Source organism: Canis aureus, chromosome 22 (assembly GCF_053574225.1).
Source record: "Canis aureus isolate CA01 chromosome 22, VMU_Caureus_v.1.0, whole genome shotgun sequence".
NCBI lineage: Eukaryota > Metazoa > Chordata > Mammalia > Carnivora > Canidae > Canis > Canis aureus.
In genome coordinates this window covers 35,893,132-35,912,786 of record NC_135632.1, presented here as the reverse complement: position 1 = coordinate 35,912,786, position 19,655 = coordinate 35,893,132, and the positions used below count along the sequence as shown (strand labels likewise).

The window sequence follows — 19,655 nt, the reverse complement described above, 5'->3', positions numbered from 1 at the left end:
TAAAATAAATAATAAATTAAAAAAAAAAGTCACAGAGACAAAATGACAGTCGACTGGCTCATCTGGAAAAGAGACTAGAAAACCCTTCTATGAAACTTGAAATAAAAGCTAGAAGCTGAATGCAGAAAGCACAGCAGCCATGACCCTAGGCCATCGGAAAAAATTATATAGTATTTAGTGTATCACTTGTGAAAGACAGGGAATTGTTAATTTCAGAAAAGTGTGTATGAAGTAATATTTGATTATTAATGTGGCAAACATTTATTTAGAAAATTCACTTAGAAATAGAGAGCTGGAAAATTTCCACCAATAAGTGAGAGTTATTATAGCAATAGATTAACAGGGAAGGATCTTCCTGGCTTTAAATTCCTGTCCTGCCACTTAACAGCTGTTTGGCCTACACACATAGTGCTTAACCTCTATGGACCTTAGTTTGCCCATGTTTGAAAGGGGAGAATGCTGGTAGCTGCCTTCCAGATTTGTTAGGAGACTTGTATGAGTTAAAGTATGGAAAGCACTGAGCATGGCACTGGCATGGGCAAAGCACCATGTAAACATTTGCTCTTATTATCGTTGTTCTATTACTAGATACAAGATCTTAGCCAAGTTACTTAGCCTCTCATTGCCTCGGTTTCTTCTTCAGTAAGTTGGAGATCCAACACTACCCACCACATAAGATCATTTTAAGGATTAAATGAATATACCAGAGTGCTTATGATAGTAAACCTTGAATAACATTAGATTTAAAAAAATTAAAATCAGGACTGCTTGTCATTTTGAAAATAAAGCTGTTTTTTTTTTTCACTTTGTGTCTACTATTTGTTTTCAATGAATCAAAGTCAGTGAATATAGACAATTGATTTAAAATGAGCATAGCAGGGACACCTGGGTGGCTCAGCGGTTGAGCATCTATCTGCCTTCAGCTTAGGACGTATTCCCAGAGTTCCAGGATCAAGTGCTGCGTCAGGCTCCTGTATGGAGCCTGTTTCTCCTCCCTCTGCCTATGTCTCTGCCTCTCTCTGTGTCTCCCATGAATAAATAAATAAAACCTTTTAAAAATTCATAAAATGAGCATGGCAGGCTCTTCAAATTGAAGTAATAGTAATATTACCTGTCACAGTATTTATAAACAGCTATCATAACAATTAGTTACATTTCTGTAGCTATTGACAGTGCTAAAGGGGTTTTGCTTTATTTTATTTAGTTCCAACTACCACTTTATAATGGGAGATATTATTATTTCTATTTTCGGTAAATGAGGAAACTAGTAAATAGAGAGGTCCTGGGGCTTTCTGAGGTCATGTGGCAGGCACACACAGAAACCAGGTCTCGTCCACTATTGGTGCTCCTTTGGAATACATCTTAGTGTTGTAGCCAGAAGAATTCATGTTCTTAAACCAGTGGAGACCACATATTCATAGGATGTGCATCTATATGCTACACTTGAGATAAATATGAATGCTCATCTTCAGGAAATACTATTGTCCTGTTTCTGTATACTTGAGGTAGTCCATATTTAGCATGAATATCTTATTAACCTTGTGGCTTCCTTTACTTTGTGGCTGTGTTTATGATGAGATTTTTGTCAGACCAACATTTTGTAACAACTGGATCCTGGTCAGCTGAGGCAAACTTATTATTTGTTGATAATTTTCTCCTGCTATCTTTATTCTTCATATTTAAACAATGATACTCCATTTATACTTAGAGCTTCCCAATCACGTTTCACTTGGGATTTTTTTCATTCATTCATTCACTCATTCATTCATTCATTCATTCATCCATTCAGCAATTACTCATTCAATTCTTAGCAATGCTTTTCTGGATGCCAGGGATGAGCAAACTGGCGGTCACTCTATCCCTGACTAGTTTACAGTACCTAAAGGAGACAGACATTTATTAAATTATTGCCTGAATCTGACTCTTTATTAAGAGCTACAAGACAGTGCCTGGTGAAGCTGTGGCCTCCTAAAGGAGCAGTGGAAATTACCTTAAAGAATGGACACTTGAGTTGAGACATGACAAGCCTTCTCATACCCATCTGTTTGTTGAGTTTCTTGAGTCCAGGAGTAGAGATCCCTGGGTGTCTAGCAGAATCAGCTCTAGAGCAAGGATTCAGGGACCAGGTATTAGTGGAACTGGCTAGGGAGGGCGGCAGAGGCATCATCTCCATGGAACATGTTATAGGCCTCGTTGATTTTTATTGTTATCCTAAGAGAAATGAGAAGCCCACAAAGGCTTAATCTGTCAGAGTTGTACCATAAAAAGGGTGCTTTTGTTGCTGTGTGGAGAATGGATTCCATATTGTTGGGTAGAGAGAGTAAATGGAAGTTGAGGGACCATTTAGGAATGGATTGCTGTAGGTCAGGTGAGTGAGGAGGGAGACTAGGGTGTTGGCAATGAGGGTGGAAAGAAGTGAATAGATAGGGAACATATTAGAAATAGTAGGAAACTAGTCAGGATTTAGTAGGAATAAGGGGGTGAGGATGAGAAAAGTGCAATTTTTTTTCTGAGGTTTATGCCAAAGGGCTGTACTTTGAGATTATTTACGACTATTTTGCTTCAGAAGTTGGATGTAGAATTAGAGGCTGCCTCTCATTCATGCACCATCATTCACCTCTCTCCACATTCCTCAGCTTCAGTTCAACTCACCTACTTGCTGTCTCCCCAAACCACTCCCAGTATTTTGCCTCCATCCCCTTATTCATTCACTCTCCTGGAAAGTTCATCACATACCCCACCCATTTTTCTGGACCTTCTTCATGTCCCCAGTTCATGAGCCTTTCCATAACTTTTCAGCTCACAGTGATCTTCCCCCCACATTCATTCAATTTATAATCTCCTTTAATTATATAGGTTAATAATATAATAAGGAAGTTAATTGCCTATGCTTTTTGACATTTCTAGAATTCTTATTTAATCCCTGTATTAGCGTGTAGAGACTAATACATGAGAAACTACCCTCCTGCCTTAAAGCCCAATAGCAGTAGTTTCATATTGTTTAGCCTATGTATTTATGATTTCACACACACACACATGCAAACACAAACACACACTGAGATGTGGATAGATTGTTTTTGCAGTGCCCAATAGTGTCTTGTGCACATTCAGAGCATAGTAAATAAATGCACTGAAAACAAAGTGTTATTAGATGAAATTTAATTTAATTTTATGGCTTAAAAATACTTATAGTTTCTTGTAGTGCCTCCAATTGTTATGAATATCAATGTGTTTACTCAGTGTTTTTTTCACCCTTAAAAGGTCTACAGTTTGGGCTGAATCCATACTTGCCTATTGCCACCATGACTCATTTATTATTATGAGGGTTCACCTTGGGGGTAAGACATATTTGACCATGTCTTATTCATTGCAGTATCCTCAGTGCTGAGGATTATTGAGGGCATCAATAATTCATTTTTGAAGGAGTGAATGAATATTGTTGTCCCCTCTCTGACACAAAAACAGAGAATAGAATGTATTCTTGCAGGGCACCTGGGTGGCTCAGTGGTTGAGCGTCTGCCTTTGACTCAGATCATGATCCTGGGGTCCTCAGATCGAGTCCCGCATCAGGTTCCCCACAGGGAGCCTGCTTCTCCCCCTGCCTATGTCTCTGCCTCTCTCTCTGTGTCTTTCATGAGTAAATTAAAACAAAACAAAACAAAACAAAACACATATTCTTGCTGTGTTTGGGGTCAACAAGAAAAGAGAAATTTGATGTGCTTTTTAAGTTACTTTCATTGACTAGTTAATATAAATTTTCCCCTCATATCATCTGGACCTTTTTTTTTTTTCTCCTTTTCAATCTCCCTGTTTAATATATGGGTCTCTGATTTCATTTGTCTTAACACAGGTACATGACAAAATAGGTCTTGAGTAGGTTTGGGTCAGCAGCCAGACAAGCCGTGAGCACAGGCATATCACAAATAACCATTATGCAGTGGCAGTTGAGGGGATCTATAGAAACTCTGTTCATATCTGCAGATATTTCCCTTCACCAAAAAAGGTATAAGTTTCAATGGGAATAAAGCTTGAAAGAAGAAAATTATAATGGTATCTGTTGCCACATATTCTAGTTGATTCTGGAGCAGCACCGGCTGTCCAACTTGGGTCAGTGCTAGTGGAAAATGAGGGCAAACTCTTAAAAAAGTATCTAACACACAGCAGATGGTCAATAAATATTTGTGGGAATGAGTGGGAGACAGTACAATTGGGATGTTTTATTCCTTGTACCTTAAAGTGCTTATTTAGATATAAGAGAAAATTGTTTAAAATATAAATGCTTTGCACAAAGAAGGGGTCAGGTCTCCTGACTCAGGAGCAAGGCCATGATGATACTTGCCCTGAGCTGGCGACAGATTCCTGCCGATGGAGGTTCTGTAGCAACTGTGTCTTTGTTTTCCTCTGTATGGTGATACTAGGATACACCGCCTACCTATTTCACACGAGTGAGCTAGGATGAATGAATGGATGTTTGCAAGCCCCCCAGGGTCCAGGAGGTGGAGTTGTGCAAGCATCCGTTGTTATTAGATCACCCTTTGCCCTTGGCTAAGGGCCAAGGTCAACAAGTTCTCCCATCTACCTGGATTGCCATTTAGGATTTAGGCCCTGAAAGTGAACTGGGCTCTGCTTTCCTCCTTTTAAAGGTGTTGTGTGGCCTTGGATACCTGTACCTCTCTGGGCCTCAGTTTCCCCTTGTGTTAAATGAAGGGTGCTGAATCCTGATATTCAACCCATGACCGGTGGATTTGTTTTATCTGTCCTGTGCAGGAGTTTTGTTTTGCTTCAGTTTTAATATGAGTTTGAATCCCTTTAGGAAGGATATGCCTTTACAGGTTTGACGGAAGTCCTGACTATAATCTGTCAGTCCTGCTATGCCTGTCACTCACTTACACTCAGTTCCTAGGCCTGCAAGGTGTTAGAAACCCTCCCACCAGATGTTCTCTAAGGGTTTTTTTTCATATAACAGATGTTTCTGTTCTGCTAGCTCCACAACTATTTCCCATTAAAGAACAATCACAATGTAACATAAGGGATAAAATCAACTCTACGGTTTAGATAAGTCGACTCCCTTTTTGAGGTTGTAACAGGTACAGGTATAAGCAAGTTGTTTCTTATAGGGAGTTCCTTGACTTTTTGATCACTTTACTTTCAAAATGTGTGTGTGTGCGTGTGCATGTGTGTGTTTTATTTTCCAGTCATTTGACCAATCTAACTTGACATTTTCTGTGCAAGGGTTATAGTTTTCTAAAACACAACTAGTTTGAAAAGACCAAGCTTTATATCTCTGCTAGATTAAGTGCAGTTCTTTGTAAAGAGGAATCACTTTCTCTATTCTCACAGCACTTTATTTTTTAAGAAAGATTTTATTTCTTTGAGAAAGAGAGATTGCATAAGTGAGGTTAGGGGCAGAGGGAGAGGAAGAAGCGATCTCCCTGTTGAGCAGGGAGCCCGATGAGGGCTTGATCCCAGGACTCCGGGACCACGACCGAGTTGAAGGCAGACTCTTAACCACCCAGGCGCCCCTCTCATAGAACTTTAATTAAATAAACTGTTCAAATGGCCAATGCATTTTGATTATTCTGAAATAGTTCAGGACTTCTATAAAAGCTGCAAAAGTAGTATGGTGGGTTTGCATCTACCCCTCACTCAGCTCTCCTTCCCTAGTGATAGCATCTTTCATGACCATGGCACAATTATCAAGATTAAGAAATTAACTCCTAACTAATGCATTTTAACATAGTTGTCTGGTTTCTGGTTTTAATTCTCTATGTAAATTATATCTAATTTTAGCTACTTTGTTTTCAAAGAACCATTTTTAAAGGAATATTGAGGGGAAAAAATCTACTGTAAAGGATGTAGGGATATGATTTTTCATTTTGCTTTGCCAGCTAGTTATGGAGCTGAAAGTCCTCTCAGTTTCTTTAATGTGTACTTGAGCACAGACAGATCTGTAGCTTGTAATCTAATATGGAGGTTAACTGTCATTCATCAAAGGAAATAAGGACTCTCTTTTGTTGGTACAAGGAAGTTAGAACTTCCTTTTGTGGTAAGCTTTATAACAGTTTATTTTAGTGCTTTTTCAAAATAATAAACCTGATGTAGCCAAAAGTGGTAATTAACTGGAGTCATGTTAAGCTCTCTTACTAATACTGCTTTCTAAGTGCTGTTTTTCTTTACTATTAGTAAATTTAGTAAATAAAATGTGGTATTTACAAAGATGTGACCTAAGTGACTAATGAGAAAAAAAGGTATTACTGGGATTTGGAGCTATTTTCCATCAGGAATCTAATGACTTTCTGTTTTATCTTCAGTAAAGATGAAGGCATTTAAGGATCTTCTGAATGGTTTAAGGCAACTGTAGAATAAAAAAATAATTAAAAAAATAATAATTTTTTTTAGAGTCTGAAAACCATATCACAAATACTCACCATGTTACTTAGTTAGTGGGTTTATATTGTACAATTTAGATTAGTTACAGACAATTAGGTAATTTTACCATAGCATGGATTTCTTTCTCTGTCATAGGTGTTTACCCTGAAATTACCAAGAGATCATGAGCAAATGAGGTGTGTGTCTCTGGAGACTTCTTTTAGCATTAACCCACATTCAAACGGCAATAGGAGATAGGAATTACTTTTGAGAGTCTTTTTTAAGTGTATTAAAAAAAATTCAGCAATGAGTCAGTACTGTGATTATGTCTGTACTTGACCAGGGCTGTAAACACTGAACCCATTTGGCTATCCCGTAAGGCATGGAAAGATCCTTTCTCTTCCCTCTGAGGTAGTTTTTGGGTCCCATGACTGAAATATGCAGAGGAAAGATATTGAAAGTTTCTGTTCTTAAAGTAATATGCACTAGGATTTTTATATATAATCTTTCACTTCACCCCCTCTCTTTTTGTAAAGAAAAAAATACTAAATTTCAGCTTTCACACTTAAAATCAAAGGGAAATCCACCTGAACACAAGTGTTTATGTAGCTAGTATTATAATCTCTTTGGCCTCATCTCATCTGCAAAATATATGTTAGAAAAATGAGTGGTGTTTGTTTTGTTTTGTTTTGTTTTATTTTTGTTTTTAGCAACAGAACCCTTTTCTCCAATGAAACTGTACACAGAACCCCAGGGAAGTGGGACTGCCCTGGTTTTAAATGGGAAGCTCATGTTCAGCCCTGACTTAGCCATGGTTCTCTTTCTCCTGGGCTCACTCTTGCCCTCTCCTGGTTGTCCTGGAATTCACAACTACTCAGTCCTCAGACACTGCACTTGAGGAAATAGTTCCCACAGAATCATCTAGCGTTACTGTGAGAACAATATTGCTATTTGAAAGGAGAGACTTCAGTTTTCTGGGATATTTGGGTGGTCTTCAGACAGCTATGTTACTGGTCCATGAGGAAATAAGTACAAAATTGAGAGTGATTAGAGATCTTTACAGCAATTCAACATTGCTGTGATATCCACGTACATGATCAGTGGATTTATCTTGCCAAACAGGATATGGAAGAAAAGTATCAGTCCATGATAGATTACAAATTTACAAGAGACTTCATAGGTGGTTTGAAAAGCACTGTTCATGAATATTATTTTATAATGAACTCTAATTTACCTCCTAAAGACTGAATAATTGAGATAATTCCTGAATACATTCAAGAATATTGTAGCATTACAAATGTTCATCAGTTGATTTGATTTGTGAGGAAGCTCTAAGAAAGATTTTTGAATTAAAGGAGTAATGACACAGGTTTGTTTTTTTAAATAGTCCTTTTATCCATTGATCCATTAATTTTTTTTTTATAGAGTTAATATCTGTTGTTTGCCTTCCTTGTGTCTGGTGAATAGGGAGGTCCAATTCCTGGTCTCATGGGGGTAATCATGCAATTGCAATATTTTGTGCACAGTTTTGCAAAGTGGGGAGTACAAGCTGCCCCAGGGCACTGAGGAAGAGCACCAGGTTTGTAGTGTTAAAGTTGGCTCTAATCCTAATATCCTAAAATAATTGTTAAAAAGAAAATAATTCATGAACTTTGTTAAAGCTACCTTAGCCAATCCTTGTAGATTATGACACAAATATTTTTTTTGAGGTTTTGTACTGTGCTTGTACCATGCCGTGCCCTGTTTGGTGCATGGGGGATATATTTGCGTGTAAAACAGATACAGTCTCTGCTCACATGAGCCTTACGATCTAGTGGAAGGAAACAAAAAATGGGCAAGAAGATTTCTGATGTTGGTGAGTTTCAGGAGATGAAACAGGGTGATGTGGTACAGATGAGTCTGTGGTTCATCAGAGGAGCTTGCACCAAAGCAGGGACAACCTGAATGACACGAAGGAGCAAGCCTGAGGATGAGAGAGCAACAGCAAGTGGCAAGTGTCCAGGCTTACAGACAGGAAGGAACATGGAGTTGCCATGTTCCTGAGCAAGAGGGAGAGGGTAGAAGTATCAGAGAAATGAAAGTCATGGAGAGGTCATGCAAAGGTGGGAAATTTGAGACTGTGCTCAGTGTGTATCCCGAGCAAGATGCTTGTACCGTTATTGTCCACAGCTCTTCCACTGGGGTTGGTGATCACAGTGGATGACATCGGTATCCTACCCCAGTCTCTCTCATCCTTTAGGACTATTTGTGTGTTGGGTGTTGCCTTCAATATTTCTTTGCTTCTTATAGCCAGTTCCTGAGTCTCTTTTTTTGGAGGACTCCTCGTAAGCTCCTAGAGTCCCTTTACCCCCAGACAGGAGTGTCTGGGGAATTATGAGCTCCCTCAGGGACCCTTACCCAATTACTGAAGGCTCCAGAAAGATGCAAGACTGCTCTCTTCCCTCAGGTTTAGACAGTCCTGAGGCATAATCGATACTCCAGAGCTCCTCTTGGAATCACACTGAGGCTGCCCTCTGGAGACCTCTTGGTAGCACCCTTGCTTGACTTCTCTGGAGGATACTTTCTCAGTAAGTTGTTGGCCTCTGGGCAACTTCACTTAAGATGTGAGCTGCTTTCCCCTCATCCCTAGTTTTGGATTATAACCACTGGTATAACTGTGATTGTTTTTGTTAATTTAAAATGGGATTAGGTGGAATATTTCAGAGCATTCCCAACTTCTCAAAGTTTTCTTCCGAATAATTTCCATTTTAACAGCCATCAAGTGGAAATGATTTTGTTTATTATCTGAAGGCAATTATCTGTTTCTGCTGATTCCGGTGGATTTGTTTACTGTTTAATTAAGTGAAACATTTCCAGAGAGTTATCTGTTCTCACTCTTCCAGCTCACAGAGTAGACATTCATCTTAAACTGATAAAACTATTAGATGATTATTTCCTGTTCACACACCAGGTCAATCAAATTATGGAGATTAAACAAGGGAATAAGACAGGGTGGTTAGCAGGTATGATCTGGGTAGATGTGCTCTCCTTCTGGCAGAAGAAGCCTATGTCCGAGCTTTTCCACACATTTTCCTGTGCTAATCCTTGTGGCTTGTGGCTTTCATTTCCTACTTCTGACACAGTATGTAGCTCTGGTTTGCACAGGAAATGGAAGCCAGCAGGCCAATGTGTGTATCTGGCATTTTCCCCTCAGTCCTTGAAGGAAAAGTAAAATCAGATTCTATTAATTTTGATTGGATTTCCATTTATTTTAGAACTTTTGGAGTATTTTAATATCCAAATATAAAAAGCACTTAGATCTTTTGCTTTTAAAATTATTTGCAGATCGTCATCCATGCTTCCTTTCTTCTACCCTCTCGTCTTCCCTCCTTCCCTTCCTTCCTTCTTTCTTTTACAGAAAAATGAATGTGAAATTCAATCTTTATCTGAATACATCACAAACCATAGTTTGAAGTCATTAAGTGGGTTTTTATTTGCTTGTGGTGGAATTATATGTGTGTGATAGCCTGTTTTACCTTTGGCAGTTCTCAATCTGCGATTGGATATAGTAAATGTTCAGTAAATATTTCTTCATTGTATGAATCCATGGTGTTATGTCCTAAGCACAATCCTAAAATATCATTATTATGCTTTTTGGAGTGTGCATCTGTGAAGAGAGCCTAGTCCCCAACTCGTAATTCCAGCTCAGCTTTTTGTCATAAATATGAAAGCTGTATTGGAACAATTATTTTTTAAATCCTTAGATAAACTGTCTTTGTACATTTTACAAAATAAAGTTTCGCTCCATTCTGTTGCAGTGAAACACCCATTGGCACATTCCTTTTGCCTTTAAATATCTCTGAAACACTTGGATTTGACCTTCGATTTCACAATACATTGAGGCATGCAATTATAAGACAATAACATGCTTTTTCATGCCTGAAAATAATTCTGAAGTCAAGCTGTGGCATTAAAGCACAGTTGGAAAATTTTACATCTAATCAAATTAAGCCAATAGCATATTTAATTTTGTATTTGCTATGTGACTGAAAGCATGGGTATCTTCAATTTTTTGTTTGCTTGTTTCTATTCTGGAAATTAAAACAATTGAATCAGAAATGGATTAAAAAGGGCAAACAAGTAAATTGTTTTCCATTCATTGGTTAAGTAATCTGCCTTATCTCTTATCTTTTGCATAGGAGTGGGAAATAGTATTAAAATTTATCCTGGGAAGGGTGACCATGATGACTACCAAGTTTATCCAGAAGACTGAAATGCCAGTTGGGTTGTATTCCCAGGCTGGCCATCCTCACTGTCCAGAATGTTTAAAAACAAACTTCAACCGAGTAAATTTTAAAGATCTTATTGACTTTATTCAGTGATTCATGAATTGGACGACATCCATTCTAGCAGATAGACGGGAACTCTGAGGAGCTTTATAGGCAGAAAGGAGCAGGAATGAGGAAATTATACTAGTCAAAAAATAGATTGGGTATTGCAAGGTTACTTTTTTTTAAAGGGTAACAACATGGGTATATCAGGCAGATTATTTAACTAATGCTGATCTGATGATTCCTGATTGGCTAGTTTAAGTTTTCATATCTGAGAGTGCTAAAAATGTATTGAAGTTTGGTGGCCTGGGGCTCAGTGTAAGTGACTCCATTTGGGGGCCTGTTGGCTTGCTCTTGACAGGCTGAATGAGTGCAGGGGCTGTGCAAGATGGACCCAATTCTTGCTGAAGAGCTTGTCACTACACTTGGCCCACCTGGGGATTCAGGTGGCAGTGTGAAAGCTTTAGGAATTCTGGAAATCCAGTGAAGTTTTGTGCGTTACCTTTGATACTGTAATGCTTATTTGCAGCTGGGTGGGGCTTCCTCTGGGCTTTTAGGTAGATGACCCATTATAAGGGAGGAACCTCTTGAATTAGCAGCATACAGTTAAGGATACTTGTCGAGAAGACAAGCAAGGTGACATAAAAGCATTAGTTGGACTTACGGTACTTGCTTACAGTTACATGTTTTAGGGAAACCCTCAATGGGGGCACTTTTCCTGACAAACAGAATAGTGTATTTGTTGGAACAATGGGTCAGAATATTTGAAATCAAGGATGACTCAGAAAACAGAGGCTCATGGGCTTTTCTATACCTATAAACTATGTCCCAAATGTATCTGAAGGCCTTTGAGTGATAAATAATAAATGCTACTTATGAATTTTTAAAATATTTATTTATTTATTATAGAAAGTGAGGAAGGGGCAGAAGGAAAAGGAGAGAGAGAATCTCTATCAGACTACCCACTGAGCACGGAGCCTGATGTGGTGCTCGATCCCAAGACTCTGAGATCATGACCTGAGCCAAAAACCAAGAGTCAGACGCTCAACCAACCAAGTTACCCAGACGCCCCTAAGTGCTACCCATAGTAATATTTTTATTGTTGTATTATAAATGAATGTTATTTTTTGCATATTTAAATAAGTATTATAAAGTGACTTGCATGAGGATATTTTGGAGCACAAACCCAACTAAAGTTTTCCCCCTCTGGTTTATTTTGAAAGGCATGCAATGTTAATTCTGGGGCATTGATATTTTACAATGCCTGATCAAGACAAAAAGGTGAAGACCACAGAAAAATCAACTGATAAAAAGCAAGGAATCACCACCAGGTAACCCATTATTGAGTCTTTGCTAATTATTAACTCAGACAGTGGTAGGCAACCAGAATTAATGGCTTCTTGGGAAATAGAGTAGACCCTTGACAATGGCTGTTCTGGGTTATGGTGTTTACTGAAATGTTTGATCTTTTCTAGAGTTCTAAAGGAAATGCTTAGTGTGTATACACTTCCGTCTATAAGATAGGCCTTGGAGAGGCAATGCCCATCAGTGGGGATGACTAGTTCACCTGGAGTCTTCAGTTGGTTCACACTGTGTTCTTCTTTCTCCTAGGGACTACTCAGATCTTAAAAGACTTCGTTGCCTTTTGAACGTCCAGTCAAGCAAACAACAGGTAGTGTTTTCAAAGACTATGTATGCATTAATAAAAGAGAACTCACATGTTTCCAAAAGGATTGATATAACATTTTTTTAAAAAGATTTTATTTATTTGTGTGTGTCAGAGAGAGAGAGAGAGAGAGAGAGAACAAGCTAGGGGGAAGAGGCAGAGACAGAGACATGAGCAGACTCCTCACTGACCAGGGAGCCTAACATGGGGCTCAACCCCAGGACCCCAAGACCATGATCTGAGCTGAAGGCAGATGCTTAACCTACTGAGCCACCCAGGTGCCCCCAATTTAACATTTTTATGAACAATAGTATATCTGCTTTTCTTAGTTCTTAAATATTTTTTGTCTTTCTTCATCTGGCTGTTTCCTTCATACCTGGTTCAGGTTCTGCCAAGACTCAGCATCTACAGCCTTTTCATTCTCCTTTCAGTCCTGGAATCTACTTTATTTTCTGTTTATTGCCATGTGTCCTAATTACCAAAGCCCTTCAGTCTAGAAACAGCATACTGTACTATTGAATGCCTGTATTTGACTCTTTGGAGCTTTAGGGAATTTGATTTTTTCCCAAACACTGATTATTGAGTGTCCTTTCTACTCCCCTCCACCCCTCTTCATGCTGCCCCGTTCCTACAGTACGCCTCTGATGCTTGCTGCACATTTTGTCTCACTGAAAAGAGGGGAAAGGAATGAATTTGGCTATTTTTATTTTTATTCATTTATTTACTTTTAAAGATTTTATTTACTTATTCATGAGAGATACATAGAGAGAGTCAGAGACATAGTCATAGGGATAAGCAGGCTCCCCGTGGGGAGCCTGATGCAGGACTTAATCCTAGGACCCCCGGGTCATGACCTGAGCCAAAGGCAGACACTCAACCACTGAGCCACTCAGGTTCCCCTTGGCTATTTTTATGATAGCATTTTTATCTTTTTATTACATAGAGAGAGAATGATACCTCTACTTGAATTTATCTTCAAATTTTTCTTTTTGGTTTTACTTTTGTTAGACTTTGGAGAATCATGAGATTAGAGGCCATCGGTGAAGATTTGGGGAACAGCTGAGTAGACACTGAGCACCATTAGTTGGTAGGGATGGTTCTTGAACTGCAGTGACCTGGCACCAAAGTCTACTATTTTATACTTGTTCAAGTAAATTTGTTGAAGAGCTTGTGTAGTGGGAATCTTGATGGATTTTGATATATCCATCAAACTAGCAGAGTACAATAATATCTTAATCTAATCTATTTATTTATAGTCAAGGATGACCTTCTAATGATTTGATGGCACATAAAGGCCAAATAATATAGTTCATGTTTAGGGAATGTTTACTATGTGTCTGCTGCATCTCTCTGTTTAGTTAACCACATCTCCCACTTTTATAAGTTAGGAAACTGAGGCATAGAGAGTTCAGTGACTTTATCAAGACCATACAGCAAGCTGGTGGTTGGACTACAGATCTGAACCCAAACTCTACATCTTTGCAATCTATGCAATCTATGTGCCTAGCCACTGAGATACCTTTTAAATGACTTGGGAAATTAAATTCCAGTTCAAAAGACATTTGGATCCCTGATTTGGAGTAAACATAGTCATAAAATATCTTTTCACCTATCAGTTCTTCTTCTCTGCTATTCATACGATGGCCCTCAGGAGCAATTTCTTCCCATCTGTCAGCAGTCACTACTGCTCTTTGTCTATCCCTACCCTGCTAAAAGAATCTCCCCGATTGCTGCCCATAATCCTTCATGGACAATTACTCCAAATCACATTCCTTCTTTCTTGGATGGTGAGCAAGGTAACTCAGCATATGGTTTTGATTGTAGTTCCTATTCCCTTTCACTGTACATTCTAAGATGTAACCACGATGTCAAAGTCTTCTACTTTTTCCCTTGACTATTCCCTTCTCCCGAATTTGCCCTTCTCCTAAATTTCTTTCCTATAAAATCTAATCGAGTTGTAAGACCCAAAACTAGTGACACCACATCTGCAAAAAAGCATTCATTTTGCATTCTGGAAGTGAGCTTTCTCTTCCCAAAGCACTTTCTTTCACAGTTGTAGCACTATGTTCTTCCTTGTTTTGGAAACATTTGTCTACATGTCTTACTTCCAGATGAGAATATATATTTCCCAGCAACTTTGACTTTGCCTCTGTTTTATTGTATCCTCCATTTGATAAGCTCTTGGTCAGTTTTTGTCAAATTGAATTATGGCTTAAAATAATTGGGTTACATCATGAGCATGTATAACTTCATGGCCAGAGTAAAAGAAACACCAATGGTGTGGTTTAAATTAATTAATTAATTAATCAATTAATTAGTTAATTTATTAGAGAGAGAGAGTGAGAGAGAGAGAGAGCGCAGAAGCATGAGGTGGAATGGGGGAGCAGGCAGAGGGAGAGGGAGAGAGAAAATCCCAAGCAGACTCTGTGCTGAGTGGAGAGCCTGATGCAGGGCTCAGTCTCATGACCCTGAGATCATGACCTGAGCTGAAATGAAGAATCAGACAGTCAACTGACTGAGCCACCCAGGCATTCCACTAATGGTTATTTTTTCATTTAATTTTCCAACTTTTTAAAAAAAGATTTTATTTATTTATTCATGATAGACATAGAGAAAGAGAGAGAGGCAGAGACACAGGCAGAGGGAGAAGCAGGCTCCATGCTGGGAGCCTGACATAGAACTCAATCCCAGGTCTCCAGGATCATTCCTGGGCCAAAGGCAGGCACTGAACCGCTGAGCCACCCAGGGATCCCCTAATTTTCCAACTTTAAAGCTCACTCTGACTAGATCTATTGTGTCTCCTATCAACACCACTTTCTTATTAAAATCTAGCCAGGTTAACTAAAGTGAATTTAATAGTTCCTCCTTTAAACACTTTTAGAATTTGCAGTCTGTTGTCTGACAAGTTCACATGGATTAGCTTTTTATAAGGTCTTCCACATGTACAAAAATGCATATTTGTAATGCTTGAATTATTCAGAAAGTAGGTGGTTCTAAGAAAAAAATGAAAATGCCCTCAATGATATGAAGGTCCCGAGGTTCACAAAATTCATTCCTAATTCTGTTGATCAAACCTTAATGCATCCTTAGTTTTGAAATAATACATGTTATTCTGAACACCCTATTCTCCTTTCAGTAAAATAGTGTGGAGAAGAAAGATATTGGAAAGGATAAATCAAGCATTTATTTATATCTTGCTTGTTCTAGAAAGAATGTAAGGAGGGTTTTACAAAGATACACAAAGTAAGACAGTTTATCATAAATTAAAACCAGGCCCAAAAAAGAAAGAAGAACAAGGGTTTGAGACAAAGTAGAGGGAGGCACACAGAGATTCTCATTGAAATATGAAAAGTGACTCACACATTTGGATCTGAGATTTTTAGCAGTCAATTTGCAAAGAGAAATTTGGGAGTAAGGCTCACTCATCTAAATTTCCGATCTAACAAGACCTGGCCTGTTATTTGCAAATGGACCAAAATGGCCAATTAATCAGTTGCAGAGGAAATTTACTTTGCAATTTAGGCAGAGAATTGCAAAGACCTGAAAGTCTTTTATCTGAATCTCTAATGTGCCAAGCCACTTCCCTGTTCCTTCCTTGTGTTCCAATGTTCTACTTTCGTTTTTTGCCTGGACTGCTCTGTGTATCTCTGTGTGCCTTGTTTAACCACATTAGAGCTTGATGTTCTGTGGGACAGTCCCACAGTGGGACAGAACTGGGGACAGACACACTGAGGAAGCAGGGTTAGAATAATCATAACCTAAATAAAGACAATTCTAGGAAAGGAATTGCTCCAGCTTGTTGAAGCAGAGTGAAGTAACAAAGTTAGTTGGAGATTTCACCAGAACTTTCCACAAATCTTGAAGAAATCTACTGAAAGCTGGAATTCAGCTTTCTTTTCCTTTACATTCAAAACCAAGGAACTGAGAAATTGGTTTGCAATAACTAAAAAAGGTAGAAGAAAGAACAAATGAATTCAGTAAAGACCCATTATATACCTTGAAATACAGGTGATTTTGATAAATACTGTGGAAAGAAAAGTCATAGGGCACAGTTCCTGTGTTCTGAGAGATAAGGCATAGGAAAGACAGTCATCACATATGACAAGGCAAGACATGATTCCTGAAGGAATGGTACAGATGGTGGGTATATGGATTTTGACAGGCATAAGGAGGCCTCTCCTAGCTCAAATCACAGGAAGGGAATGGTTCTTGAAAAATAGGCTAGTTTTCCATCAGTGGAATTGGTGGAAAGGCATATCAGTGAAGTGAGTAAAATAATCAGGTATCTAAAGAAAATAACAAGCATTTGAGTAAAATGGTGACCAGACGTTTCTTTTGGAAGTAGTGGTACCTAGAGCTAGATGAGGTTGTGCAGTGCCTGAAAGCCCATCTACACATTTTGTATTTGGTCCCATAAGCAGTAGGGAATGTTGACACTTCCAGTCAGAGGTGGCACAATCACATTTTTAGGAAAGTCCTTTACTTCAATCTGTAGTCTCTTTACTTTCCACTCATTCTATTCAAGCTGCTCAGGCACCTCTCATTTTCTAGAGCACAGATAGCTGTCCTCTGTCTTTGAGCCCATAAAAGTCTGTCTGGAATACTCTGAAATATTCTTGGCATCCCAGTCCATGGCCCACCCTATCTTTCCTTTACTGTTTACCACAATAAACCCTGTTCACTCCTCTCGCAGCCTGTTCTCAAGTGTTTACAACAAAAGTGTGGAATAGATGAACTCATCTAGAGGTGGTGAAGAATGAATCAGTTTAGCAAAGAGACAGGGGATAAAGTAAACGTTCACTTGACTGTTTTGCATTTGAGTATGTAATGTGTGCAAGGCTCTGTGCAGGTGCTAAAAACACAAAGATAGACAGATGTAATGCTGTCCTTAGGGTGGCCATATTCAAAGGGAAGAGGCTGATATGTAAACTAGACATTGTACCAGTATGGTAAATGCTATAGGAGAGTTCATTCTAGTAATGGCACTAGGGAGGGAGTGAACAGCTCTGCTGGGAAGGCTGGGGCAGGTGCTTACCAGGAGGCTGTTTGAGCTGAGCCCTGAAATGTGATCAGGAGTCACAGTCTGCAGCACATGCCCAGGCATGGAGTGGTCAAACACTACAGTGGTTTCTGGGACAAGTGACCAATTAAATGCAGCCAGAACTTGGGGCACAGTTTTATATTTACCTGACCTATTTTGCTTATTCATTTATTTATTTATATTATATGGACTTGTGGATTCTTATTTTAGTCTGTGTTGGATCTATTATCAAATACTGCATAGCAAATCATTCTAAAACTTAGTGGTTTAATGCAACAATGATCATTTACTGTCTCTCACCCATGTTGTGGGTCATGAATTCAGTTTGCCTGGATAGTTCCAGTCCAGGTCTCTGATGGGTTGCTGCTAGGTGCTGTGATCCTCTCACACTGACTGGGGACTGGCAAGTGGGTGCTGTTTGTAGGTGGGAGGCCTCTCCACAGGGTTGTTTGTCCTCACCACATGGAGTCTGGGGATTCCCTCAGAACTAGCCACCCTACATGTTTAAAGAAACAATTTAGTCCTTTCAAATATTATGCAAAGAAATGATGCTGGACTGGAAGACAGGATCAGAACACAGGGAGACAAGACAGATTTTCATCTCTGTATGAAGAAAACCTTGGGCAAGACGGGAACTCTGTGAAAAGCAAGAGGGCTGACTCAGGATAGTGTTTCTCATCACTAGAGATACATACATAGCTGGTAGAGGACTGAGAATGTTGGAGAGGGAGGCAGGTTGTCTAGATTTGAATACAAGCTCTGCCCCTTGCACTATGTGACCGTGGGGCAAGTCACTTAGCTCCTCTGTACCTTAGTTTTCTCATTTATAAAATAGTATTTATCTCATAGAGTTGTTATGAGGATTAAATATATTTAATACTCACAAAGCACTTAGAATAGTGCCTGCCATATGGTGATCACCATGTAAGTATCATCTACAGTGATGGTGGTCATGAGGATGAATGATGGTTGGGTTTTGTGCCTTTTGAAGAGGTTTTCAAATCCAAGTGCCTTTAAGTCCATCAGTTGTGGGAAAGGACAGGACATACCTTAAAATTATCTATGTCAATTTGTGTTATGGTATATTTATTACGTCCAAAGTCTCAGAAGTTGGGTTGACAAGAATAATCTGTCAGTGTAGTATACTTTAAAAGAACTAATGGCTTAATGTGAAGAAATCTGTAAGGGGTGGCTCATGTGGATACCTTGATTGTGACAATACCAGGTGGAGAGCCATGTCACACAGATTTTATTGGACCTCCTTCTACAGTAGATGATGAAGAATACAGAGAACCTGAGGAATTGAGGAGACAAGGGAAAAGGCTCTGGGTTTTGGACTCTGAAGAGGGCTGGTTGCTTCAAGGTTCCTACTATTAAGTTCGTGGTCTTTGCAATTATAGCTGTCAAGTCCATCTTTCTACTGAGTTTCCATGAGTTGATTCCCAATTCTGGCTGCTTATTCTCCCGACAGAGGGAATGGCCACAAACTGACAGTCTTCTACCCATTTTCCCTAAGTGGAATGAGCTATTTTCTCTGTGCTGGCTACCTTCCCTCTTGTGATCAATATTCTGGGGGTTGTGGTAATGGCAGGGGGTTTGAAATACCTTGGACCTGGAAAATCCACTTTCTGTTTGCTACCTAGTGTGTTTCTTGTGTAACATAGGAACATTTGCTCATTGCTGTGACTTCATGGTCAATATAATTTAGGTTATATTCAGGAGTTATCTAATTTGTAAGGACACATTTTATTTGGTTAGCAAGTTTATCTGTACAATGGGAATAATCATGAGGATTAAGAGTATAAAGCACTTGGACACTATGCCAGGCACATAGCAAGTGCTTTATAAATACTAACTCATTTAGTTTTCATAATAACTCTGCCTCCAATTATTATTATTATTATTATTATTATTATTATTTCCATTTTGATGATGTGGAAACTAATGCACAGGGAGATCAGTAACGTTTCCAAGATCATGTAGCTACGTACTGGTAGTTTTAAATCAAGGCACCTGGCCTAGAGTTTATTCTCTTAGCCAGGAAGCCTTACTCTCTTAAGTGCTCATGGCCCTTTGTCTTGTGGTGTTTGGATTGATTGGCCCACTATTCTGAGATAGAAAGATAGTTTAACAGGATGAAAGATTTATTATTAATGTTTTGAGAATTCAACTGTAGCTGGCATATGATGAAGGATTTTTTTTTTTTTGCTAGCCATAAAACAATGTCTTTATTATAATGTGTCTTTCTATAAGCTGATTGCCTAAAGGG

General features: G+C 38.9%; 1 protein-coding gene across 15 annotated transcripts in view; it reads left to right on the top strand.

The window, feature by feature from the left end:
- Positions 1-19,655, top strand: part of NEK10 (NIMA related kinase 10) — a 233,913-nt gene that overhangs the window by 4,397 nt on the left and 209,861 nt on the right. For 12 of the 15 annotated variants that reach the window (XR_013361388.1, XM_077865476.1, XM_077865473.1 and 9 more), the window contains exons 2-3: positions 11,903-12,010; positions 12,291-12,351. Coding sequence is in view for 13 of the 15 variants with exons in the window: in XM_077865476.1 (XP_077721602.1) it covers positions 11,940-12,010; positions 12,291-12,351 (132 nt within the window). In the remaining 2 variants the exon portion in view is untranslated. Of the gene's footprint in view, positions 1-8,813; positions 8,937-11,588; positions 11,767-11,902; positions 12,011-12,290; positions 12,352-19,655 lie in introns of those variants that run through there. The other 3 variants (XM_077865465.1, XM_077865466.1, XM_077865475.1) reach the window with 3 other exon arrangements.